Source organism: Trifolium pratense, linkage group LG3 (genome assembly GCF_020283565.1).
Source record: "Trifolium pratense cultivar HEN17-A07 linkage group LG3, ARS_RC_1.1, whole genome shotgun sequence".
In the NCBI taxonomy this organism is placed as follows: Eukaryota; Viridiplantae; Streptophyta; class Magnoliopsida; order Fabales; family Fabaceae; genus Trifolium; species Trifolium pratense.
Window position 1 is genome coordinate 42731884 of NC_060061.1, and position 26918 is coordinate 42758801.

General features: G+C 31.0%; 2 protein-coding genes, 1 long non-coding RNA gene, 1 other non-coding gene and 1 pseudogene across 11 annotated transcripts; 1 reads left to right on the top strand and 4 right to left on the bottom strand.

Annotated features, from left to right (window-relative positions):
- Positions 1 to 2657: 2657 nt before the first annotated feature.
- LOC123912867 (serpin-ZX-like) lies at positions 2658 to 4528 on the bottom strand. Its single transcript, XM_045963445.1, has 2 exons — positions 3782 to 4528; positions 2658 to 3569 (listed from the first exon to the last, which is right to left on the bottom strand). Exons 1-2 carry the CDS (start codon positions 4175 to 4177, stop codon positions 2760 to 2762), a joined length of 1206 nt encoding a protein of 401 aa, XP_045819401.1. The 5' UTR covers positions 4178 to 4528; the 3' UTR covers positions 2658 to 2759.
- A 2069-nt stretch (positions 4529 to 6597) lies between these two features.
- Positions 6598 to 9964, top strand: LOC123912868. Of its 8 annotated transcripts, XR_006811479.1 has the most exons (6): positions 6599 to 6907; positions 7525 to 7593; positions 7913 to 8512; positions 8854 to 8940; positions 9024 to 9072; positions 9637 to 9964. It is a non-coding gene; the product is annotated as an uncharacterized LOC123912868 (long non-coding RNA). The 8 variants fall into 8 exon arrangements; XR_006811476.1 differs by having other exon boundaries at positions 6598 to 6907; positions 7525 to 8512; positions 9015 to 9072; XR_006811474.1 differs by having other exon boundaries at positions 7525 to 8512.
- Positions 9965 to 14837: 4873 nt separating this feature from the next.
- Positions 14838 to 19178, bottom strand: LOC123915152 (annotated as a pseudogene).
- Positions 19179 to 21844: 2666 nt separating this feature from the next.
- LOC123912869 (BTB/POZ domain-containing protein At1g55760) lies at positions 21845 to 25276 on the bottom strand. The gene is made up of 4 exons (XM_045963447.1): positions 24521 to 25276; positions 23968 to 24116; positions 23544 to 23662; positions 21845 to 22846 (listed from the first exon to the last, which is right to left on the bottom strand). The coding sequence occupies exons 1-4, from the start codon at positions 24637 to 24639 to the stop codon at positions 22241 to 22243; spliced, it is 993 nt and encodes a 330-aa protein (XP_045819403.1). The 5' UTR covers positions 24640 to 25276; the 3' UTR covers positions 21845 to 22240.
- Positions 25277 to 26834: 1558 nt separating this feature from the next.
- On the bottom strand, positions 26835 to 26918 carry TRNAL-CAA. The gene has a single exon. It is a non-coding gene; the product is annotated as a tRNA-Leu (tRNA).

Genomic DNA, 26918 nt, shown 5'->3' on the forward strand with positions numbered 1-26918 from the left:
CTTTTTTTTTTTAAAAAAAAAATTAATTATATAATAATGCATAATATATCGAAAAAATATATATAGAATATGCATCGAAGGTATATGCAAGCAATATGTGATTAATCTTTCAACATACTCTTAAAATTATTTCTCAAATTTGCTACTTCAGGAGCATAATAGAGAACTATATATACCATTTAATATTTATAGATAACGATTATGAAAAATCATTTCAAGATGCTTCAGAGCAAATTTTTCTAAGATGCTCTAATATTAAACTTTTGGTTTTTCTGGAACTATATTACAATTTATCTTTATAGTGTTTAAGAGTAATTAATTCATTTAGCAATCCTTATGGGATGCGCAACTCTTTAGTTCTCCAAGAACTATGTCCCAAATCTTCAAAACAATAATATAAAATTTTTTCTTGCAATCCTTCAGGGATGCTTCAATATCAATGTCTGCTTTTTCTTCTTTAGTTCTTCGGGAACTATATCAAAATTGATATTTACTAACAACAAAAATCTTATTATTTGAGCAATCCTTCGAGGATGCTTTAATGTTAAATTCTTCTGGAATTCAACAAGATTATCATAATCTCATCAACATGTAACAATATAAATAAAAAAAACGTGATCATGAACATGAATTAACAACAACAACAACAACAACAACAATAATAATAATAATAATAATAATAATAATAATAATAATAATGAATACAAAGAAATAGATTTAATTTTAAAGTTCTTCAGGAACTATATAACATATTTATAATGTACAAATAATCATTTGTACAATCCTTTAGGATGCATATATATTGAATCATTCATAAGTTCTTCAAAACCTCTATAATAGATCTTATCAATATATTATTTTTTTTACATCCTTCAGGGATGTGTCACAATTGAATTCATCAAGATTTCATGGAGCACAAAATTTGAATTTTTAAGTTCTTTGAGAACTATATAATAGATCTAATTGTACGATCCTTCATAGATGTATCCGTAATGAATTTTTTAGAATTATGGAGAATAAAAATTGATTCTTAAATTGTTCAAGAACTGTATAACAAATCAAATCAGTTATTTATCCAATCCTTCAGGGATTGATGTTTTTGAATTCTTCTAAAAGATTAACAAGATATTGATTTTACTTATATCTATGAATCTTCGGGATTCATATTTTAAAAGATATTTTACGGTACTTTTATAAGTGTATGCTTATGAATCTTCAGGATTCATATTTTAAAATTTCATCATACTATGAATCTTCAGGATTCATATTTTAAAGTTTCATCACACTATGAATCTACAGGATTCATATATCACCACGATACTTCTGGATCGTAGGTTTGTGAATTAAAAAAAAACGAGAAGAAAAAAAATCTGAAAAAATAGAATAAAAAAAAAATCATAGATAAAATAAAATTGTCACTTCCCATTGTTGCTATACCTTTCTTGAAATGGGAGAGACTATCGTGCTGATAACGTGTTATAAACTATTTCTAAGCATGAACAATAATATGGAAGAATAGAGAGGAAGAAGAGAAAGGGATAAGAGAAAGGAATAAACTTATTCACAAGTGTGTGTTTACATGAAAATAAGAGTGTCATTTATAGGACACACTAGGGGACAAGAAAACCTACCACATAATGGACATTCATTACATATTATTCATAACACATTATTTTTTTTTGAAAAATTATTTTATGCATTATTAAATATTTTTTTACCGTAAAAATACTCTAATGCTAAGCTATTTTTTTTTAATTACAATTACAATCTATAATTTGTAAAAAAATCTTAACATATCATTCTTGGGGAACAGTCAATAAGTTGTAACGAATTAGTAACTAAGTTAATATAACTTCTTAATGATTAGAGAAGTGCATACTTTATCTTCTTCTTTCTTCCAAATTAGGATATCCAATAAATATCTATTCTTATTGGGATGGTCTAGCTAAGACAATCTTATGTATAAGCTCAGGTTGTCCATAACAATGGAAATGGTCTTAGGAAGTAAAGGTTTTGCTACTTATTCCAATTGGAAATTTTAACAACTACTGAATCAATTTCTGAACACTCAATCTTTTTAAGCCATATCCATTTACATCTAGCAAGCACTCAATCAGTTATCCCAAACATTTCAAAACAGAATCAAGAATAATAAAGCAAAATTTCTTCAGTATTCGCATATCTATTGCGACATTTGTCTATATCCTATTTTTTTTTTCACCACCAGTTTAATCTGGTTCGGAGTCACTTCTGACATCAAGTGGTTCCAGCCCACTCCCGATCGCAGTTGTGGGGATCGAACAATGGTCCTCCCTACCAAGTTCAATGCCAATCACCACTGAACCAACTAACGATTGATATATCTTATGCTTCTTGTTATACATGTTCATGGTGTATCACTTTTTACAACTCTGTTATTCCTTCTCTACATCCCAGATTTAAAACAGATTCTATGCCTTAATTAAATGATCAATGCATTAATGGAAGTAAGGAACAATCATAGAAATTCATGCAGTAAACAAAATAAAAACAGTAAGCATCAACAAAACTTAAAATAAAAACTTCTATTAAAATCATGTGATTACCTAATTATTAGTCTCAAAAGAACAAACAACCACCAAGACATTCTTACATGTTTTTCAACATATGAAAATCAGTAAACTACATAAACAAAAGTATATATTAATTCTTATTAAAAAAACAAAGTTTTCCTCATAATCTAGGAGTAATCCAATTTATTCTAGAATGAGAAGTTAAGATCACCCCACAAGAGGATTGAGTACTTGTCCAATAAAGAGTACCGTTCCAGACGAATCTTCTCTGATCAAAAATAAGAAAGGGTGGTCAGCTACAAAGTCTACCGGAGGCGGCGGAGGTTCGGTAATCCTAGCACATCCGCACCTCATTGTAGCACTGGTTGCCGCAGCAGCTTTAGTTCCTTTTTCATTTACTTCAATAAAAGACTTGTGGTATATCTCAGAAACATAAAGGTTTTGATCCACATGAGAGTCCACAATTTTTGTCAAACCTCCCTCAGAGAAAGGTAAAACCACTCCTAACTCTTTCAGCATATTAGAACTTTCAAGCTCAAAAGAAACATTGAATCTTGGAATTCTGAAGTCACCTACTGTCACTAGTTTTTGAGGACACGTATCTTCCAAAAAATTAGATTCGAAAACTACTTTCTCAGTCAAAGCTAACAACCCATCTTTTGCATCAGGAAGAAAAATGTAAATAGAGAAATAACGCTTATCTTTTTGCATATATAAATAATCGCCATGCTTATAAAAAAGACGAAGGACTTTAAAACCATCAAAGCTTCTAATAAATTGTTCTTTGGAGCTAGTCATGAAAGGAACCTTGTTTGAGTGGCCATTGAGAAGATGAAAATCATAGTCTTTCGTTTTTGAAGTATCAAACTCCCTTGACCACGTTCCTTTGAAGTATAGTGCATTTGCAAAGATGAACTTAGTTAAGCTATCAACTGCATCACGTGGAAGTAGATTTTTTATAAGACCATTAGTCTCTTTTTCTGCCCATAAATTCACTTCTTCTCGCACTTGAGGAGCCTTAATTTAAAACAATATCAAACAAAATATTAACAATGCAAAAAGATCAAATCGATTCATTTATAGCAATAATTTTCATAGAAGAATTGAACTTTTTTATGATATTTAGTCATGGGATAAATCACAAATGAATTAATATTACCGTACAAATAAACTGATAAAAGCATAGATGGATTCAAGATTAAAAAAAAAATTATAGATTACTATTATACCTTGTTGCGAAAATCAACTGAGGCAATAGTGGCTTTGAAATCATTAGCCACAATTTTTTTGAAAGAAGGTTGAAGAAGAAGTGACTGTTCAACCCACGTACCATTGACAAAGGACAGCTGAGGTCCGCCTGCAGGAGTAGCATCGGCGAGCACATATGAAACAAGTTGAGAGGACAAAGATTTGAGTTGGTCGACAGATTCAAATTGGAGAAAGTCGAGAAGCTGTTGTTGTGTTGGACCGTCGGAGCCAGCAGCGATGATGCTAAGCACAACCTGGAGTGACAATGGCGAAAACACGACGTTCTTTTCTTTATATTGTTCTTTTGAGAACAAGTGTTTGGCCATTGTCAAAGAAACCTTGGTAAGGTTGGTGATCGATTCACGCTGGAAATTCATTCTTCTTTTGATTGAATGGACAACAACTTTGAACGTTAACACAAGAAAATATCAAACAAGTAACCAAGGTTTTATTTTATTTGGGCCGGGCTTTAATTTTAGAAATTATTTTTTACAGAATTATATTTCTACCATATCTTTTTATTTGGTGATGATTTTTTCTACCATATCTAATCAAGCAAGCTAAATTAAGGAATATACATCACGAGAAAAAATTCACACTCACCTACTAACTACCCTGGCAAAGCTTAAAAAAAAAAGATGTATATAAAAAAAATAAAAAATTATTAATCTTTGCAAGACATGATTGAGTGAATTTTGAGCAATATGAATGATGATGGACCACATGATGATACATACATGAAGGTGCATAAGAGCACATTAATAATGTCTCTCCTTTGGTTGGAGCCGCCTGGCCCGCAATCTTATCTTGTTACATAAATAAAAATTGTCAACTTCACCGATCGTTAGTTGGTTCAGTAGCGATTGACGTTAAATTTAATAGAAATGATCAATTGCAACTGTAATTGAGAGAACTGAAACCACTTGATATTAAAACTGATACCCAAACCAGATTAGATGGTTCAATAGACCGGATACTAAAAGGGAAAACTAAAAAAAAAATGCCAACTTGCATGGTTAAACATAAACACTATAGTCCTTTTTTTTTTTTGCATTGCATTGCATTATGTGTGTACGTACTCCCTCTCCCTCCATTATATATTTATGTCTCTACCTTCCCTTCCCTTCCCTTCCCTGCCCATGTGTTCACTTCCCCCACACATGGCCTGCCACTTCCTCATGTATTATAGTACTACATTATACTAATATATTATACTGATATACAACATACATATAGTTAATTTCTTTAGTTATTTATGATTTCTCTATCTTAATTAGTGCAATGTTATGTGTTATAATTTTTCATCTTAGTGCGGTGGGTTTCTTAATTTAATTTTTTTATCTTGATGCGATGTTTATTTAATCTAAATCAAAAGTTTTAATTAATTAGATATATTAATCATTCGATTAATTTTTGAAAGAAAAAAAATTGCTTATATATTTTTTTATCTTGATGCGATGTTTTTTCTATAATTTTTTTACTAAACTTTCTATAATCTTTTATTGTTTTTTTTCTATTTTTATGCATAAATTATTAATAGAGTAAAATTACAACGAATGATATAAAATTTGAAATATTAATAAATTTTGATCTGTTAATAAAATTGATAAAAATAAATTAATAATTTTGTAGTAATCAATTATTTTTATAGAAGTAATCAATTTTATTATACTAGTACTAGCTTTGCAAAGATTATATATGAATTTATGCATAAAAATATGAAAAAAATAATAAAAAGTTTAGTCAATAAAAAAAAATTATAGAAACAATAAGATGAATACGCATAAAAATATAAAAATTCTTATAAAAAAAAAATATAAACATAGAATAGAAAAATAAACAATATTACAACCAAGTTTTTTGTAGTTAATGTTTCAAAATTTAATGTTGGTTCATTAGAATCATATAATGGTTAGGTTCTATTTGTATACTTGGTGGAATCTGACATATCTTAACCAAACCCTTTGCATGGGCTCGGCGTGCACTAGTCAGGGACGGACTTAAAGAGGGGCAGGCAGTGGCCAAGGCCCCCCCCCCCATATTATTTATCTACACACTTTATTTAGTATTATACATATATAAATTAATGTTATAATATGATAAAAATACACTCATAAAAAAATAGTACATATATATGGGTAAAGTAAATATGAATTTATTTCTTAAATGTATAAGATGTTGTCATTACAGTGTATTGAAATTACAAAAATATTCTCGAATATGTCTATTATTAATAATTTTTAGATAAATTAACTAACAAAGCATATTTGAGGATCAAACTAACAAATGAAAGATACATTTGACAATCAAAATGACTAACAAAAAACATGTTTAAGGATCAAAATAATTGTTCTTATATTAACATACTACAAATATAATAATATAATTATAAATAAATTAGTTTTGTAATATTCATAGTTTTGTAATAATTGTTCTTATATTAACATACTACAAATCACTACTAGAAAATTCGCTTTTAGAGACCGATTTAGCGATCGAAATAATTCGGTCGCTATAGAGACCGAATTAGAGACCAATATTTTGAGCGTTAAATTAAAAAAAAAATCGGTCGCTAAATCGGTCGCTATATAATTATAGAGACCGAATTGGAGACTGATCTTTAGCGACCAGAAGTTCGGTCGCTATATCCGTCGCATATATATATATATATATATATATTTAAAAATCACTAAAAAAATTAATCAAATTATTATCTTTTAAAAAATAGAAAAGAAAAACAACAAATTAATCCAATCCAATATTATTATTAGTCAACACGTTTCCTCATTGTTTTCTTTTCAAATCAATTTCTCTTCAAATTTTTTCTCAGATAAATTGTCACTGCTTCACTGAACCCTAAATCAACTTTGCAAATATACCTCACTCATTGAACCCTAAATTAAATTTTCCACACCACCGCTTCACCTCTCTCTCGTACAACTCTTCTCTTCTTCTCCACGGGACACCGAACATCTCTTCTCTCCCTCTCTCTATGAGTTCCAAATCGTCCAATAATACTGTGTTGTTGAGGTTTTTCATCATCAAATCGTCCAAACCCACGGCTCCTCGATTCAAATCAGTTCCAACAAAGCTCCTTTTCTTCAATGGTATTATTTCCGAATTCATACCTATAACTTCTTTTATCATCTCAACATCACTATTTCATTCACAAATTCATACCTATAACTTCATAGGTAATCGAGTTTTCTTAATTGGTTGAATTGAGATTTCGAATAATTGAATTGAACTCCCATTGAAATTGATTTTTTATTTATTTATTTTAGTATCTAAAATGGCCTTTAGGTGAATTTGTGTAATAATAATAGCAGTATTTGAAAATACCCTCATTGTTTTTTTTTTGTTTGTAAATTATAATTATGATAAACACAGTGTAAGTCTGTAAGTGCTTGGTAGAAATTTACTTGGCTCAAAATAGAATGTAGTCGAAAAATTGGAACTTGAAATGAAAGAATCGGGGTTTTTGGTGTAAGTTGTTGACATGTTTAGGGGGAATGTATAAGTTTTCAAATGTCGACTCATATCTCAATGCGTTTAAGAAGGAAATGTTATGAAGTAATGCATGTTTGTAGTGTCAACAACTGGGGGACAAAAGAGTATGAATAAGTAGAGGTTGCCAAGCTGAGGAAGCAGAGAGTTTTTCTGTTGTTTATAGCAATGAGCAGAGAATTAAAGAAAATTATAATATTGTTGTTATGATTTGTAGGTGTTGATTTCAAGATCAAAAGACTCACCGTAGGTGGAAAAAGATTAAAACTTACAATTTGGGACACAAGTATGTATATACTATAGTCAGATTAGATCTTTCAGTTCAAGAAGAAAAACCAAACTGAACCATTATAATAGTTCGGTAAAACTGAATCAATTTGTTAACGGTTATCCCAAACTGAACTGGTATAAAGGTTCGGTGCATCGATTTTGTGGTTCCAAACCAAACTCCCTTTTTAGAAAATCGAATCGTATTTTTTTCAAATTGAACTGCTTCTTTGTGAACTGAATTGAATTGTTCACGAACTTAACCAAATCGAATCGTTTCAGTTCGCTCCAATTTGTGAACTGTCAGTCACAATTAAGTTTATATGTTTTTATAACAGTACTGGCCTACCAGGTAACAAAGTATGTAAAGATAGAGGGGATTATTGAACAAGTAATTTGAGTCCCAGTCACACATTGAAGTTCATTGAACAAGTAATTTATACACAAGAGGGAATTATTGTACAAATATATACAATAAGAAGTTCTCTTACAAAGGTTTGTCTAATATTTGTCTCGATCAATTAGAATTTCGTAGATAGAGTACCAAATGTTCATATTTTTTTGCTCAAATTTCACGTATTTCATGCTCTTGAATTTAATATAATCAATCTAGGTACTCAATTGCTTTGCTCTTTGCATAGATTTTTGCAGGTAGATTGTATGTTTGAAATATCAATTGACTAATGGAGATAGCATCACTCATGTATCGAGTAGGTCTATAGACTATAGGTGTATCAATTAGCTTATTTTATGTTTATTAAGTTTCTAGTTTTTTATTTGAATGATTATTTTTGTGTGTATTGTGTTTATCCATTTCAGTTTTATCTTCTTCATGATTTGATTGATTCTTCATGGTTTTTACGATATTTGGTGTACTTGAAGAAAGGGAAGTTCGGCTGGAACCTCAAATCATACATCGTGCCATATTAGTCATGATGGTAGGCTCACTTTGAAGCACATATTTAAAAAATTCTTCTTTCATGAAATCATTGTAGTGTCTTGACCAACAGTATCTTTATTTTATCTTAGTCTATTCTTGTTTTTTAACCCAAAAATATAGATTAATATGTCATATATATTAGTATTAGTTGCACCCATTAATAGCAAATTACAGGTTATGTATTTTGCAGTCCTTTGAGGAATAGGCTTAATAGGACTATAAGCATTCATTTTATTCTTTGACTTGCAGATTTTGAAGCCATGAATGAATTTGAATAATTTAGGGGAGCTAGTTTGTTGAGAGCTTTCTAAGTTCTATATCATATCTTACTTTTTACAGATTTCCTATTGTGTTTATCTTCATAAACTTCCAGAAGTTTTGTAAAAGTCTTCGGAATCAAGCATTGTTGTAAGCACTTTTAAGCAGGTATATATTCTTTGTTTCCATATTTTGGATGAATTTATAATTATTTGTGATTTCTCATGATCAATACATCATAGTGTATATAGGACGACGGCCTCGAGTTATGATGTGGACATTGCAGCAAGGAGGAAGTGGGTATGTTATCTTTCAAATATCTGTCTTTTAAACTGAATTCTAGATTTTCATATGCACCCTTGTAGAGTAAGAGAAGAGATTTTAATTTTCACCTCTGAATTCTAGATGTTCAATTGCTTTATGTTTGTACGTACCTTGAAGTTTTGGATTCTGAAATACTGAAGTTGATCCCTCACCTTATAGCAGATCTGTTAGATGTTTAGATCAATGCAGAAATAGATTTGTCACAAGTAACTTGGAAATCAGTTTTTTTAGAGCTAACTAGTTTAATATATCAGGGAAATTAATGATGAAGGAAAATGGAAGTCAATTCATTTTTTAGAGCTAACTAGCTAGTTTAATATATCAACGCATAGGCACTGCAGGTGCAGTGCATTTTTTTTTATCTCTTTTATTCAGTAGCATGTGATGGATTAGTTATGGTTTCCTGCATAACATGGCTCGGATTATGGAGCATAAATACTGATATAAAATATTTGTAAGCCATCTACATAACTGTAGTAGCATACATACTCCACAATTTTTGACTTCTAGTTATAATTCATATTCTTTGTTTTGTTATAGACGGAACTGAATGGCACTCCCCCCGCTCCTTCAGATTTGTTTGTTCACACACACCAACATCGCAAGAATAAACTTGAGTGTGGCAGATGATAATGATGTATGTCTGATGATGATGATCAAGTTCATGAAGATGATGTGGCAGATGATAAACTGATGATGATATGTCTGATGATGGTGTAGTAGTGTGGCTTACTTTTTTGTAGTTTTTTGAGTTAGGATATTGACTTTTTGTATGCAAGAATTGAAAGGGATTTATTCCCCCTTAGTCTTGGTTATGTTTTGGTTGATTTGTAATACTTATTACTTAAATATAAATATATTATGTTCATATTGTTGTGTGCATAGTTTAATTGCTTGGTGTGTATGAAATAGTTTGAGATATTAAATTAGATTCAAAAATTGCTTTTCTAATAATTAAAAAAAAATATATCTTTAGTGAGTGAAATAGAGACTGAATTTTTCACATAGCGTCGCTAATTCGGTCGCAACGAATTGAGAAATTAGTTTAAAATTGGTCACTAAATTAGTTGCTAAAATCAGTCACTAAATTAGTCGCTAAAATCAGTCACTAAATTAGTCGCTATAGCGTCGCAAAACGCGTCGCAACCAGCGACACAAATTCAGTCTCTATTTCGGTCTCTAAAATCGGTCACTATTTCGGTCTCTAAAATCGGCCACTACTTCGGTCGCTACCAAATCGGTCGCTGGGTTGGTCACAACGGAGTAGCGACCAGGGTCGTTGATACTGATTTTTTATGGTCGCAAAATCGGTCGCTAACGGATTTAGAGACCGATTTTGATGAAAATCGGTCTCTAAATCGGTCGCTAAAGCCGAGTTTTCTAGTAGTGAATATAATAATATAATTATAAATAAATTAATATTTCAAATTTTATATCATTCGTTGTAATTTTACTCTATTAATAATTTATACATAAAAATAGAAAAAAAACAATAAAAGATTATAGAAATTTTAGTAAAAAAATTATAGAAAAAACATAAACAATAAAAAGATTATATATAAATATATGCATAAAAATATGAAAAAATAAAGAATAAAAAATAATAGAAAGTTTAGTCAATAAAAAAATTATAGAAACAATAAGATGAATATACGCATAAAAATATAAAAATTCTTATAAAAAAATATATAAACATCTTTTACTAGTAAAAGGAAGGTTGAGTTGCTCACAAGCAAGCATTGTGATGATGTGACACTCTATAAGAAAAGTCTACAATCTTTATTAAAACCTTTTCATATTTCATGTAACTCTAATAATAAATAATAAACAATAATAATATATTAAAAAAACACTAACACAATTTATTGTTGTTGAATTGAGACAAAAATGAATTGCAAGTAATGAAAGGTGGAATGATGAATCATGTTATTGTTTTAATTGCATTGCAATATATTATTAAAATATATATTGTATGTTACAATTTCCTATTAATGCAATTGAAAACAAAGAATTCTTGGAGACATTAATATTGAATATGTAAATTTAGCTAATTATCAAACATAAGCTCTATATAAAGTTAACCCAAAAGCTAATTATCACCACCACCATATCAGGAAGTCTACCTTCTATATTTTAACAAAATTTTAATTTATCTATCTCATGGCAAAAACTCTATGGTTTCTTTGTTTAACATCTCCATGAGAAAAAGTTATGCATCTTCATCTTCCATATCTTAAAGTTACTAATTATAGTGTCTTGAATTGATTTAAAAGCTATTGTGTGCATATATATAGTTACATCATAAGTATATTGGTTTTTGTCCTTGGTATGTGATGATGTCTAACCTCTTAGAATATCAGGTATGTCTACATGTGATTGATTAAGAAATTGATATACATATATGTGATAGTTGCCTGTTAATATGTTTGTAAATTGGAATTTTTCTATTACTCTGAGTTTAGAACATCTCTAATCATTTTTTTATTTGTTTTTTAGGTTGGATATTTTTTTAAATATCAACCGGTGTTTTGTTCGATTATTAATTAAACTTTGAGTTGAATCGATTAATATGAATATGACTATTTTTTCATGTGAAGGAGGAGAACAGGATAAAACATACTTATATTTTTGCTTACGTTGCATCTTTGCTCCTTATAAAGCCTATGAAATGGCACCTCATGTAAGGATGTGTATTTAACTCTAATGGCAGTTTGTAAACCATCATTTTTTTTTAATTGATATAATATTTGTAATTAAACAACTTTTCTTTTTCATTTATTATTTTATTAGTCTAATGTTTTTCCTTATTTGTTTCATATTTTCTTTTTCATTTATTATTTTATATAATGTAAAAGATTTGTATAAAAAATTGTTGATTAATGGGAATATAATTAATTATTTTCATGTGAATAAGTTGAAGAGGATAAAATTTATATAGATCGAGGGTATATTGATGTTGGAGGCATTCAATTAAAAGAGGACAATCCAAATAATTTAGAAATATAAATATGTGTCTCATTTTTAAATACTATATTGTCTACAATGTGTAGGTGATCTACTTGATCTCGATCAAGAGAAATATAGAAACAAAAACAAAGTAAAAATTAAAATAAGTTTTTTTTTTGTAGTTGACACTCAAGTCATGCGGTTCTTATAATTGTAATACATGCAAGAAGTTATATTCATTCAATTTGACTTAGAGGTTGTCCAAATATATAATCTTCATGCATTTATCGTATAACACTTGCCTAAATCGGGATGGTTCAATATGAGTATATATGAATTTTAATGGACAGTCCTATTTTAATCTACGCATGCCATCTTATTCTTACAACCATAAAATGAATCGATGAAAAGAATTGTGCTAAAAACATGTTAGTTTAGAAATTGTGCTAAATACTTTTTCCTCCCACTTAGAATTGTACTAAAAACTTTCTAAATTAAATTAAAAAAAGACAAAAATTATTAAATAAAAATTGTTGATACTCATTTGTCAAAATAAATTTTAGAAATTATTAAAACCGTAGATGTTAAAATATATTTACATATATTTAGAAAATATAATCACACATATATTTAAACATATTTACACACAACTAAAATTCACCAATAATTCAAAAATTATTAATTTAATTTACATAATAATATAACTTTTTGGATAAATTTTTTTTTTTGAAGAAGCTAAATTAGCCCACCCAAATTGGCGCCAGAGAGAATCGAACCTCAGACCTCAAGAGGAGCACACTCCCAGGTCCCAAGCCAATACCAATGCACCAACCCAAGTGGGTTAACTTTTTGGATAAATTAAGTACATATTCTAAAAGAATGTTTACGTTACGGCTGAAAATAAAATAGTGGAATATTTATAAGAATAAGATGACATTTTTTTAAGCAAATAAGAAGATGACACATATTAAATCTCAAATTCATCTATAAGACTTTCTTTACCTTAACCAAATAACTAAACCTAAATTCAAATATATAAAATCTTCGTCCAAACTTATATATTGACAACAACAAATATTCAAGTTTATATAATATAATAAGAAAAATAAAATAAATGTTCAAGAAAATATTAAATAAGAGGGACAAAAACTAACAATAATTTTGAAGAGACACAAACCTCACCAAGAAAAAGAAAAACAAACCAAAAACAAAAGGACCAAGCAAAAAAAAAAAAAAGTGAACCAAACAATAGACTAAAAAATTGGGACTAATAAAGTTGGAATAAAATTTCACCAAGTGAATAAGTGAGAATAAACTCCAAGAAAACGAGAGGTGAGTAAGTAGATAAGCTATTTGGAACCTTAAATTGCATAGAATGTAGTAAGCAAATATGCTATTTGATACATAATTTTCAAAAAATGAGAACACGTGGAACAAATAGTCAAAGCCACCATATATGAATCATATTCTATAATCAAAACTTTTTTGAACATTTCTCATGAGCAATATTGTCTACAAGTATAATTAGGTATGCCTCCAACTCTTATCAAAAATAATAAAATAAGGGATACATCAAAAATAAAAAACAAAGTGACATTTGACTATAAAATTGCAACTCATATAAAGAAAACTAAAATCTTATATTATTACACTAATAAAGTAAAAAATGATACATCCTCTCAAACTTATGAAATATTATAAGAGATCTATTATATTAAAATGTAAACAAACTACGATATAAATTAATAAAAAATCTAATATTTCTAAACAACTTTTTTTTTACTCATATACTAATATTAAATATAATCATATTTTAAAATAATATCTATTATTTAACTATATGTGATTATAGTTATCGCAATTATTATTTTTTATTTATAAAAATATTTTAATTATATATTTTAATCAAACTCGTGCAACGCACGGGTTTACCCCTAGTAGAATAGAAAAATAAACAATATTACAACCAAGTTTTTTGTAGTTAATGTTTCAAAATTTAATGTTGGTTCATTAATTAGAACCATATAATGGTTGGGTTCCATTTGTATACTTGGTAGAATCTGACATATCTTAACCAAACCCTTTGCATGGGCTTGGCGTGCACTAGTCTAGTCTGGAGAAGCTTACTTGTCTTATAGTTTAGCCGCTTTATCCGTTTTTGATTTTATAACTTGTTGCTTTGTTTGGTTCAAAAAAAAATTAATATTACAACCAAGTTTACTAATTTATCCGCATTAGTGTTAATCCAAATTTTATACCATTCTATGTAATTTACTCTAATAAAAACTAATGTAACTACTACTAATATTAATAATATATGCATTTTAGAATGATTTTTTTTTGTTTATTAAAAAAAATGAGTGTCAAACAAAAATAAAAAAAATACCAAAAGGTATTTTTTTTTAATACAAATTATAAAATATTTTTCGGTTATTCATAAAATATCAATTCTCACATTATTTTATACTGTGTACGGCATTATTTTTTGAGGGCGGTTTTTTTTTTTTTTGAGATAAGGCCCTCTTCTGATTGTAAACTTAGAGATTTACCTTTTGCGCCCCCTAAAAATCCTCACGCAGCCTTTGAAATTACCAAAATAACCTCCTCGAATTCTAGAATGTGAGCACTGTTCGCAACCTATTTTACGAGTGACAATTTTAGTTGACTCAAGCTCAATGTATGTGCCCCCATGAATGTGCAAACTCTTTTTTTCATAATATTTTCATTCATGGGGGCGCTGGATTTGAGTAAAAAATATTGTCACTCGCTACTTAGAGTGTGAACTAAAACACAGTTCACTATTTAGAATGCGGACTCAGTTTACACTTTAGCTAATTATAAAAATGTGGCCACTATCTCCATTGGAAAATCTATGGGATACAAGGTGTGTTATCTTCTTCCAACCGAATTTTTTTCATACGCAGGAGTCAGGAATCAAACTCTTATCCATGAGATTCAAAATCCTTATCACTTGAACCGATTTATTGTTGCTACTTGCAAGAAAATCTTATTCATTAATTTATGTAACATTGAATATTAGCATCAATATACTATGCATCATATGGTGATTTATGCTATGCACAATATACATTAAAAACTTTGTCTAGAAAACTGATGTTTCTCTAGTTAGACCTGACTACAAGAGGACTCATAACTTTGAGTCTGCCATCAGACCACAACAAGTGACCAAACACATAACCTGCTGATGCTGTTGGTTTGCTTACCTTAAAAATAACCTTAAATGTCTTCTTTTCACCAACTTCATTAAATTTTAATGATCTTGGCTTAACCAAAACAGAAATCCCATGAGGTTCCTTAACATGCACATGATATGTACCCGGCGATCCAACATTTGTAACTGTGCGACTAATTTCTACGGAGTGTTTCCTTAGATTAGGCACAGTGATTGAAGGATAGTTAAAGTCTAGCATGTTGTAAGACTTAGGACAAGTGTAGGGATTCCTAGAAAACATTTTCATTTGTGTTTGGTTGTAACCATGAGAACATAGGAAGTTCAAGTAATCAACAATGTTTAGATCATAGATAAGTCCAGGGTCCATGGCAAGTTCTGGTTGTATGTGTCCTGCTCCATAACCAAATGGAGTTGCATCTTCCTTAGATTGATCTTTAATTGGAGTATCATTGTTGTCTAGTACTCTTGCTGAAAGTGCATAAATTTTGTCAAGTTAGGAAATTCAAATTGATAAAGGTTCTTTGAATTGGAAGACTGAATAGACAAAACGACGGTCAAAATAGTCACTGAGTTTTGCGAATCGTCAAATACATTCCTAAAATTGTAAATCTTTAGTTAAAATAGTCCTCTATTAGTTTTTACCATTAGAGACTATGATCTGGCGCCTTAACCAAATACGTAGCCCATCAATACTAATTGAACATCAAGGCCACCGCACTAAGGACTATTTGCCTAAGAAATTGAGGTCTCAGAGCCAACTTGTCAGTAGTTAGTCCATGCACAATTGATGTAAAATCAATGTGTAACGTGCTACGTCCCTTTAACAAACTACGTCATAGCCTCTAGATTCCGGTATAAGTTAATGGAATGGCCATTTTAAATGACATTTTTACAATTTCGGAATGTATTTATCAATGTACTAACAGGACGGATTATTTTGACCGATGCTTACAATTTCGAGAACCAATTTCCATATTCATTCGAATTGGAAGGTCTTAAATGTAGGAATAACAAAGCTACAATAACAAATGTAGCATATTTTGTGGGAGAATATCTAAATTTGATATGTTTAGAAAACTTATGTAATGTTATGTAATGCATAATCTCTATTAATTTACCTGTAGTCATGATTGCAGATTTAAAGGCAGCAGGAGTCCAATGAGGATAATGTGTTTTGAGAAGGCTAACAATAGCATAAACATGAGGGCATGCCACAGAAGTTCCTGAACCTATAATATATGGAATCCGACGATTATCTGATGCTAGACCAGTCGGACTTATTGCTCCTATGTAAGCACCTGGTGCACTGATATCAGGCTGAAATTGAAAACCAAAACTTTAGAGGTTAGATTAAGGAGTATTTGGATGTACTAATGGCATAGTTAGTGAAACAAAGAGTGGACCTTGAGGATTATTGGTTGGATGGGATTAGGTCCCCTAGATGAGAGTGAAGCTATTACTGGAGCTGGTTTTACTCCCACTTCAGTTTTTGCCTTACTCATGTAAGCCACTGGAGTCCTACTCATGATAAGTGTTTATCATACAAGTGCTTATGCATAAATTATTTCTATAACAGAAGATAAAATAAAGTCAAAAATTTTCCATATAAGGTATGAGTTGTTTTCATAAGCAATCATGGAGAGGAGTTTATAGAAATAAATTGAGAACAATTTAAGGACATGTTATAAGCTTTTTCGATTAACTCTTCCAAACAGTCTCATAGGTGCTTACGAGTTACGACAGTATATAAGCTCAAATAAGACAATCTAAATCGGTTTTCTAAAAGGATTAAGTATAAGAGAAAGATAAATTACTCGGTGGCTTTGATGTAAGAATAAACATATTCAGCATCTGTGTAATTAATATGTGAAGTTGGCAACAAATGAGGATAAGCCATAATGTCATTTCCACGTTGCTTATCATTTCCCAGAATAAGTCCTATTGCTCCACAAGAAACAGCTTCCTCTTCTGCATAAACTAATCCATTTAATTCCCTTAGGAGACAGAACAAGATTTTTCCCTTTACTTTGTTAGGATCAAGATTCAAGAGTTCCAACCTCACAGATTTGACTGCCACAAAATCATATACGATGAAAGTGACATACCGAGAAATAATAATTAATACAAGCTACACAATATAAAAATAACTATATCATTGTAACGACGAAACTTAGATGCAGTGCTATAGACAGCGTTCCTACTGTTCTATACTTGCGACACTGCATCTAAGTTTTGTCCTTACTATAATATTTTGAACTTACGCATCTTCAATTGTTGCATTAGCGGCTTTAGCATCAACAGAACTGATCAAAGAGTAGAACTTCTCATATGGCAAACATGTAGAAAGACTAGTTCCCTGGAAGATTAAAAAAGGACCGGAGATCGAAAATTAGTTTCAATCATAGCGAATGTTTTTAAAAAGGGACCGGAGATCGAAAATGGGATACCTTCGAATAATGACTCAGTTGGTTCAATCATAGCTGAACCATAGGACAAATAAAAAAATAAAAAGTATTAAAAACGTAAATTAAAAAATGTAACCAGTTGAACCAAACGAGGTTCAACGTGATTCAATAAAACTATGATACAACCAGGATCAAACCAACTAGCGAACTGACCAGTTTTCGGTTTAGCCAGCAGGTTCGGTCCCATTTTTAAAACATTTCTTGAAGAATAAGCCTAAACCAAAATGGAAGGAAACAAAAAAACACAAAATGATACCATTATTATGTGCTTGTTGTCACCAAGTTGAAGATAACTAACAAAGCTTCTATCTATTGTGCTAGCACCAACACTAAACAACCAAGGTGCTAAATTAGTCACAGTTCCAAATTTTGGTCCTGAATTACCTCCACCAATAACTACCATTACACCGTTCTCAATCGCATGAAAAGCCCCTATAGAAATTCCATCTTCGAAAAATTCTGTCGGACTATTTTTACCGAGAGAACATGAAATTACATCAACACCATCACTTATAGCATCCTCAAATGCTTCTATGATATCTGCATCAGTACATTCAATTTCAATTGCTCCAAGCCAGCAGACCTTGTATGCTGCAACATGTGATCTTGGGGATCCACCTTTAGCAGTACCGTTGGCAAAGCCGAAAACATTTGCTCCTGAAACAAAGTTGCCTCCGGCGATTGATAATGTTGGTGTGCCGTGGCCTAATACGTCTCGTGCAGTGTAAAAGGATTGGTTCAGCCTGCCAAATTTTGATTCATAACCTTTGCTGTAGAATCTTGCTCCTATCAATTTCCTATGTGATTTTTAACTGTTATTTTGGGTGACAGATTTTGTCGAAGTAAATAGTTCGTGTGAATCGTGTCAGCTTACGTGGTATAGTTAAAATTTCGGTTACAGTTATAGAATAACTATTTCTCCTTTTTCAAATTTTTATTTCAAAATAACTAAATTTACATTTACATAATTTTGTAGGAAATTTTAGTGTATCTTAGGGTATTACGGTGGATATGTCAGAATCACAGTGATCCAACATGATTTTCCAAAAACTACACTCTATAGCTTCAGCAAAATCACAGTGAGTCTCTGTGATTCTAGCATACCCACCATGATACCAAACATGTACTTAAAAAGGTGAGAACAAAGACAAACCTATTGAGTAAACAGCCACTTTCGTCCCTGAAAGTGTCATTCGCTGTCAAACAAGTCCCTGAATCAATGAAAATTTTAAAAAACTCCCTAAATGTTAATTCTGTTAGTCAATTTAGTCCAAAACGTTAAACATATGTTAACTTATGATGATGTGTCTTAGAACACGATGATGTGGCATGTTGACTGTATTATTTTAATAATTTGTTGAATTTTTATGTCCACTTGTCTTTTACTCTATTTAAGATTAATTTTTAAAAAATAATAATACAAAATAAGTTAAAAGAAATTCATACCAACTATCTACCTTCAAACCTGTAAAATTCATAGATCAAAATCTGGGAAACATAAATCTCCTAATTTGTAAATGAAATTGACACAAAATAATAGAAAAATCATCACAATAACAACAGCAATTCGGTTGAACATACATGGAGCTGCCCAAAAATCTACTAACTTGTTAAGGAATGAAGTTTGGATGAAAACAACGGGGGTTGTGACGGGAGAGAAACAGTGGCAAGATGGACATGGTGGGGGACATATTGTAGCAATTTAGCAATAACCCATCACCCGTGGTTGGTTGTTCTTCACAGTTCTAGTTTTCTGGGTTGGGTTATTTTTCTTTTAAAACTGGTAGGATTAGTATTTTGAATGAGTATGTTAAGAGCAAGCAACTGGAGGATGTGGTTGTTGTTTCTAGTAGCAGTTGAGTTTAGAAAATGGGTTCATTTCATGTGCAAGTTTGATTTATTTATTTTAATTGAGAAGTTGTTATAAGCTAGAAGAGACCAAGTAATAATAATAATTAAAAACGTGTCACATATATCACACATATATATATAGCAAAAGCAAACAAAAGATCCTAGTAATATTCCATATTCTTGCCAGAGCATATATCTCACATGATAAAGCATAATGCAATTGCTTGTTATAACTTCACACATGTTCCTTCTGTTTTCTCTTCCAAGTTCTAGCTAACTACCTCTATTGGAAACAATGGATTCATGACTCTCTCCCAGTGGCGGAGCTAGCCCAAAAAATTGGGGCGGGCCGCTACAAATATAAATCGAACATGCAAAAGAAATTACTAAAAAAAAGATATATCATATCGAAAGTTTGTCTAGTATGCATATCTCAAAAGTAGTCAAAAGGTGGACCATTAACATGTTTATTAAATAAATTTTAAAAATATATTATGAAATATATTTTATGTCAAATGTGTAAATTTCATACTTTTTAATTAGTTTTTGTATTTATGTTTATAATATTATATGCATCTCTCTAACAAAAAATTAAATTTTTTTAACAAAAGATTGATCAAACATGAATTTTTATGCACAAACTCTATTTTAAATAAAAATTTGAGTACTTTTTTCTCCAAAAAAATATACTTGAATACTTCGACAAAATAAATTACACATTTTAAGACATCTATAAATTATTAAACAATAAAACATTAGAAGGGATGCTTAAAAAAATAAATTAAAAAGTATATTTGAATTCTGGGACCTAAAATTAGCGGGGGTTTTAAACCCCCGCAAACTGAAAACATGTTAAAGAATGCTGGATTGTATGGTTTGAAACCCCCGCGAAACAAAATTTAACAAACTACACAGACTATTTAGCGGGGGTTTATAACCGCCGCTAAATAGTATACCTATGAAAAAAAAATTAAAAATTCTGGGGCGGGCCATGGCCCTGTCCAGCCCATGAAGGGCTCCGCCCCTGCTCTCTCCAATACCGTTAAAGGTGAATTGTTCATCAACTCTCTTTGTGTGTTATATGTACCGTTTGTTCTGCAAAGTTTCAAGTTAATCACACAATTCACACACTCATTCTACCTTGTTTTTGTTTTTGTTTTTGTTTTATTTTCATGTGTTAGACTGATTTTTTATTGAAGAGGATGTGTTATACTTTTTTTTTCACCACTAGTATCCAGCCCACTAGACCGCCTAATTTGATTTAAGGTCAGTTCTGGCATCAAGTGGTTCCAGCCCTCTAACGATCGCAGTTGCGCGGAATCGAACTGTGGTCCTCCCTACCAAGTCTAGTGTCAATCACCACTGGACCAAAGTTAGAGGATGTGTTATACTTGTTGATATTGGTTTTGCCTTGTTTTTGAAGTTACTTAATTATAGGACAAAAAAATATATATACATTTAAATCAAAGTGAAGGGTATCTTAATCTTTCTTATTAGCCATTATAGCTAGGTGTTTAATTAATTTTGTGGGAGACAATGGAATGAGTTTTCTTGCCTTTGATATCAAGAGTTATTTCCTTTCTCCTTTATGTGTGATATTAATCTAATATTTTAAGGAAAATTAGTCTTCTTCTCATCATTCCCTTCAATTTGACAGAAATTGATGAATGTAAACAATGAATGCAACATAAGTAATGAAATAATTATAATTACTAATGATTCAAGAGAGAAAATTCCTTACCTACTGAGGTTGACTTCTAGGCTCTCACACCTAAAAATTTTAGGCCTAAATATGGTTTTAATCCATCAAATGTGATAGTTTTAGCTTTTGGCCTAACTATGTTTTTAATCCATAAGTCATTGAATTTTTTATGTTTTATCCTATCCATTATTTGTATTTGGATTCTTTTATAAAGTCTTATTTTTGTGAACAAATAACTCTTGCTTTGAGTAGTTTTCCTAGGCATGTCAATTCAATTCATCCTACTAGTCCTTTTGCAATCTTTAGGCACAGGATATAGATGATCCACTGCAGTAGAAAAAGCTTGCAGCTACACATATTTGTCAATCTCGGTCGTTGATTAGAGATTGGCTGACTCACATTACATATTCACTAAATCATCTTTATCATTGATTTCATATCAGACAGCCAAAATTGTTAATTGTGTGACGCAATCACTGCGTCTAATCCAAATCCCTTTGTAGCCGATTTGTCTTATCTTATATGGCAGACATAGCAAGCCAAGTGGAAGAAGTGGTATGTTGTAACAAATAACAGTAAAGTATATCAGAGTTCATAAATCATTTGAATTCACAAATATATGTAGTCTTGTTTTTGTTCAATATACATGGTTTATGTAAACAATGCTACTACCTTGTGGTTTACTATAATGAAAAGCATGACATATATATGTACAAGGAAATCATAAAAGAAATAACAATTGAGCAAAAGAATTAAGTTCATCAAAGCAAATCCTTCACAACAAATTCAAATAATCTATTTATAGTGCATACTACCTCCGGCCCTTTTTATAAGAAACAACTTACTTTTTACGTTCGTCGAATAACCGATGTATGTGGTCTATATTATAAACCAAATACATCAATTATTTAATGAATCTAAAAAGGACCGGAGGGAGTATTAAATAAGACCAAGCCTTCTTTTTCTTTCTTTGAAGTTGCAAGATCTTCAATATCCTTTCCAGACACCAATAATTTCCCCGAAGACTTCAGTAATGAGATCCCTATCCGCATTTTGGAGGAAAGTATTGAAATCATCCCGAATTTCAAATATTTTACCAAATTTAACAAGGTACTGAATACAACTCGTCTTCAGTTTCGTCAACCGATATAGTGATGCATTTTGGAGCCTCTCAAGTACATTTTTAGTATCAATATCTTCTAGCAGACTCTCATGGATGGCTTCTCTCAAGTCAGATATATCGTACTTATCGGCTGCATGCAGAAGGGCCAGCCTATGTGTCAGAAATTCTTCGTTTTTGATGATCCCGTAAAGATAATTGAAAAAAGCTTGGCATGTTTCAATGGTCATGTCTGTGATGTTTATGGTTGACAACTCTTTCTCCTTAAGATCATGCGAAAACATGCTCCGGAAGACAGGTGACCGGGACGAAAGAACAGCTCTATGAACTCCTATACTTCCATCAGAGGTATTGATGGTGATATCAGTGTGAATGCTTTCTCTAAGCATTATACCAAGAGACCCTAAAGCTCTTGCATTTGATCTCTCTTGAGTAAATCCTTCACCACCCCATATGGAGCAAGGTTCTCCACCCTATAATGTATTGAAAAATGACATTTCAAATCAGATATTCAATATGATGTTATTGTTATCATAAATTAACTTTATAATAAATCCTTTTGCAGAAATGAAAAGCCACCCTAACAAACTTTACCAACAATGTCAGAGATTCAAATCCTAGAATACTCACCTAGCACTGACAATTCAGATCGAATGTGTGTCGATGTCCAACACTAACATATGTGTTCACATTCAATTATTCCATTTTACGTGTTGCTGTGTCAGTGTAGTGTCCAGTGTCTGTGTCGGTGGTTGTGTTTCATAGGTCATCACTATGAAGGGAGCTTCACCTAAGAAACTCTTGGCTTAAGGGTTAATTTTACAACTATGTTGCTATCTATGAAGCCTTTGATACGGACACTGAACACAAACATATGTCGGACACGTCTTTGATCAGAAGTATCGGTGCTACAGAGATTGCTATGCTTATCAAGATAATGAAACATCCCCTGCTTTGTGTACTAATCTATTATTAACACTAATTATTCTGCATCATCATCAATAGTGATTATGAACAAAGGAATTAATGAAATGATCATGATTATAAGTGGATTACTAAATCCAATTATTATTATCCTAAATTGATTTTAGCTTTACTGTAACATTCCATTTGAAATGAATACCACAGAAAATCAATAAAATAATAAAGAGATAAGTAATAAGCATATACATCTGGGGATGCAATCTTCAAATCAAGGAAATCAACATCAATAATGAATTTTCCAGACAATGGAACCTCAAGTGTCCAAACAAAATCCTCATTGCTCTTGATCACTTTGTCCTTTATCTCTGCATCATATATCAAAAAGATAAATTAATCAACACAAGAAACTGTTGTAAAAAACCATAATACAGCTAAACATTATTGACAAAATTGTAAAAATTGCAACCAAGACCACAAAACTACATGACAGACAGATAAAAACTTCTGTGAAATCACGGGGATCATCGTGATTCTGGTGTATCCACCCTGATACCAAACATAGGCGAAATGTTTCTGATGATCTAACAGTTATGATTGTTTGACAGTGTAAAAACTACGATGCTGTATATAAATTAAATCTGATAATTGCTTAAATCAGAATTGTAATTACCTGGATGATTGATAGCTTTTCGATCTCCAAAAGCAGAACTAACCACACGCATGATAAAAGATGCAATTGGAGGATTGTCTCTTGTTACATTGGATATTTCAGGAAACAATTTAACAAACACAACCTTATGCTTCTCCACCGACAAATACCTTAATTACACAAAAACAAAACACATAACATAGTATAAGAAGCCACACACACTCTCAAATCCAACTCCTCATAAAAAAAAAAAACTATAAAAACACATAAAGGGTCATTCAAAAACCAAACTTTATAATATACCAAATTATAACATATTCAAATCTATTTAGCCATGTGGGTTGTTTCAACTTTTCATTAATCAACCAACAAACACAACCCCACTTTTCTAACTACATGTTTATATTGCAGTGAGTTTGTCAGAATTATGGTTTGTTGTGTTTGAAACCTGACAAACCGTAATTCTGTCAGATTCACTGCGATTATAAAACATGTACTAGGTAAGTGTCCTGCATTAAAAATGAAATCTTTTTGGAGTTTTGTGACATAGAGAGAGAAGGGAGGAGAGAGAGACCAATTCCAGTTTCCAATCTTGAAAGGATCTGATTTGCGATAAGTGCAAGAAGCCAAATTTTCGATTCTCCATTGAGCAAGACGAGGTGTTGTTTCAACTTTGTAAAGAGAATCACTCATTCTATTGGGAAAGGAAAGTGCAACTGTGATTTCATGGATGCAATCCAATATACCATCCAACAAAAACTCTCCAGGCTTTCCCAGGTTGACTCTTTCTTCCACAATATACGTTTCTCTTCATATGAATCTCTCTCTCTCTCTAGCTATCTTTGTTCACTACCACTTCATCACTATACTATAGTAAAGTTTGTTTCTTTTTTTCTTTTTCTTTATTTATTCAACAATTCAACAATAAAAATGAAAACTTTCAAACATGGTTTGATTGTTTTCAAATTTGATTCAATGGTTTTTGACAAGCAAGAATTTTGGAGTTGCTTTTACTCTTTTGTTTTTGATGATGATCACACAACACAAGTTGGTTGCTTTTACTCTTTTTTTGGATAAAAAATATTTTTGGTTTTGTTTTATTGGTTATGTGTTGGTTTATATTAGAAAGCACTTTTATTGGTATGGGATAGTGATGGGACCCATATGATAGAATTCTATTGGTTGGTTTGGTTATAGCAACTTTCTTTCATTAGATTGCTTGTGTCAATAGGGAACAGAAGGTGTACGTGTTTGGTTTTTGTTAGATTCATTCATCATCACTCTATTATGGTTTTATGTCATTAGGAAGGGAAAAGTATATTCAATTTCATTTTTGGTGCTTTGAAGCAAAGTATATATGTTCCTTTTAAAATTTTACTAATGTTTCTTAACTTATACTTTGGTCAAATCAGATTCCTTGCATTAATATAAACACCGATTTATAATCAATTGTTAGTTGATCCAGTGTTGATTGACGTTGGATTTGGTAGGAAAAATCACGGCTCAATTCCCGCAACCTTGATCGAGAGAGTGCTAGAAGTATTTGATGTCAGAACTGATCTCAGAACCAGAATAGACGAGTAGGATAACACTACTTTATAAATAATTTCAATTGTTAATTTAAATTAGAAGGTTGAGATCTATAGCTTCATTTGAAGAGAATTTATTTTCTACTTAGGTTCCTAGCTTGATTGGAAAAGCAATATCATTTAATTTAGACCCTAAATGGCTAAATATTATTTGTTAATGATATTCCTAACTTGACACCTTCTTGATTCTCTCCAAGTGTCAAAGGTGTGGTCACAATCATATATTGATATTTAATGTGTTACTCTCCATCTTGTGATATTTTTATGTGTGTGTCTTGACTCTTGTGTTGATTTATCATTTATAACATCCTTTATGTGTCATCTACATACATGGCATGCTGCATCACTGTGTAGTTTGTTTCCGACGTAGATTCACTGTTGTAGACTAAGCACGCAGTTTTACATTGTAATTAATCTTAACTTTTTATTTGTGATCGGACACTCAGATTTTAATTTTAGTTTTATACTGTAAAATTAATCTCAGTCGTCGATTATAAATCAAATGGCCCAAATCTATTAAGGCTTTCTACTGTAACTACACCTAATCTATTTGCTTGGTTTCCATTATGGTAACAGTAGACTTGCAATTTGCAAAATGGGCGAAGCTCTTTTTGTAGAGTAAGTTAAAAAAAATCATAATTTTATGCCCATTCCTTTCTCCTGTTTTTATTGCAAGTGGAGGTGTGACTCACTTGCAAGTTGACCTACTTACTATTAAATTTCAATTTAGTTCAACCATATACTATATGCTTTTATTTAAGCAAGAGAAAATAATGATTTTATGCCCAACTATATATATATACTATATAGCTTTTTTTTTTCTTCCTTATACTATATAGTTGATTTTGTGCATCAAGAAAAGAATGACATTAGTGGATCTATGTCCAACTCTTCACTTTAAGCACTTACGTGGTAATGTTGATGCAAGAATTTAGCAAGTTTTCAAATTAGTTGGTGTGATTTGAAAATGAGCAAATCAAAATTTTGTTTTTAAGAGGTTTTGCAATAAATTAATGGGTTGCATGACCTTATATGATAGGGATATATTAGATTCATAAATACTCAGTGTTGTATTTGTTGTAGACGTGTGCAATTTTATTCATACATGATTGATGATTCATTACTTTTTTTAGTTGTTATGTTGTTGTGATATCCACAAATTCATGTTTGTTAGATTGGCAAAAAACTTAGTGGGTGTCAAAAGAAATTCTCAATAATGGGTTATAGATATAAAACTTTGACTAAAGCCTAGAAAATGCATAGTTAGTAAATTAATTTGTTGAAAAAATTAAAAAAAATTGTCAGAAGTGGGATTTGAACCCACGCTCTCTCACGAGAACCAGAACTTGAGTCTGGCGCCTTAGACCACTCGGCCATCCTGAC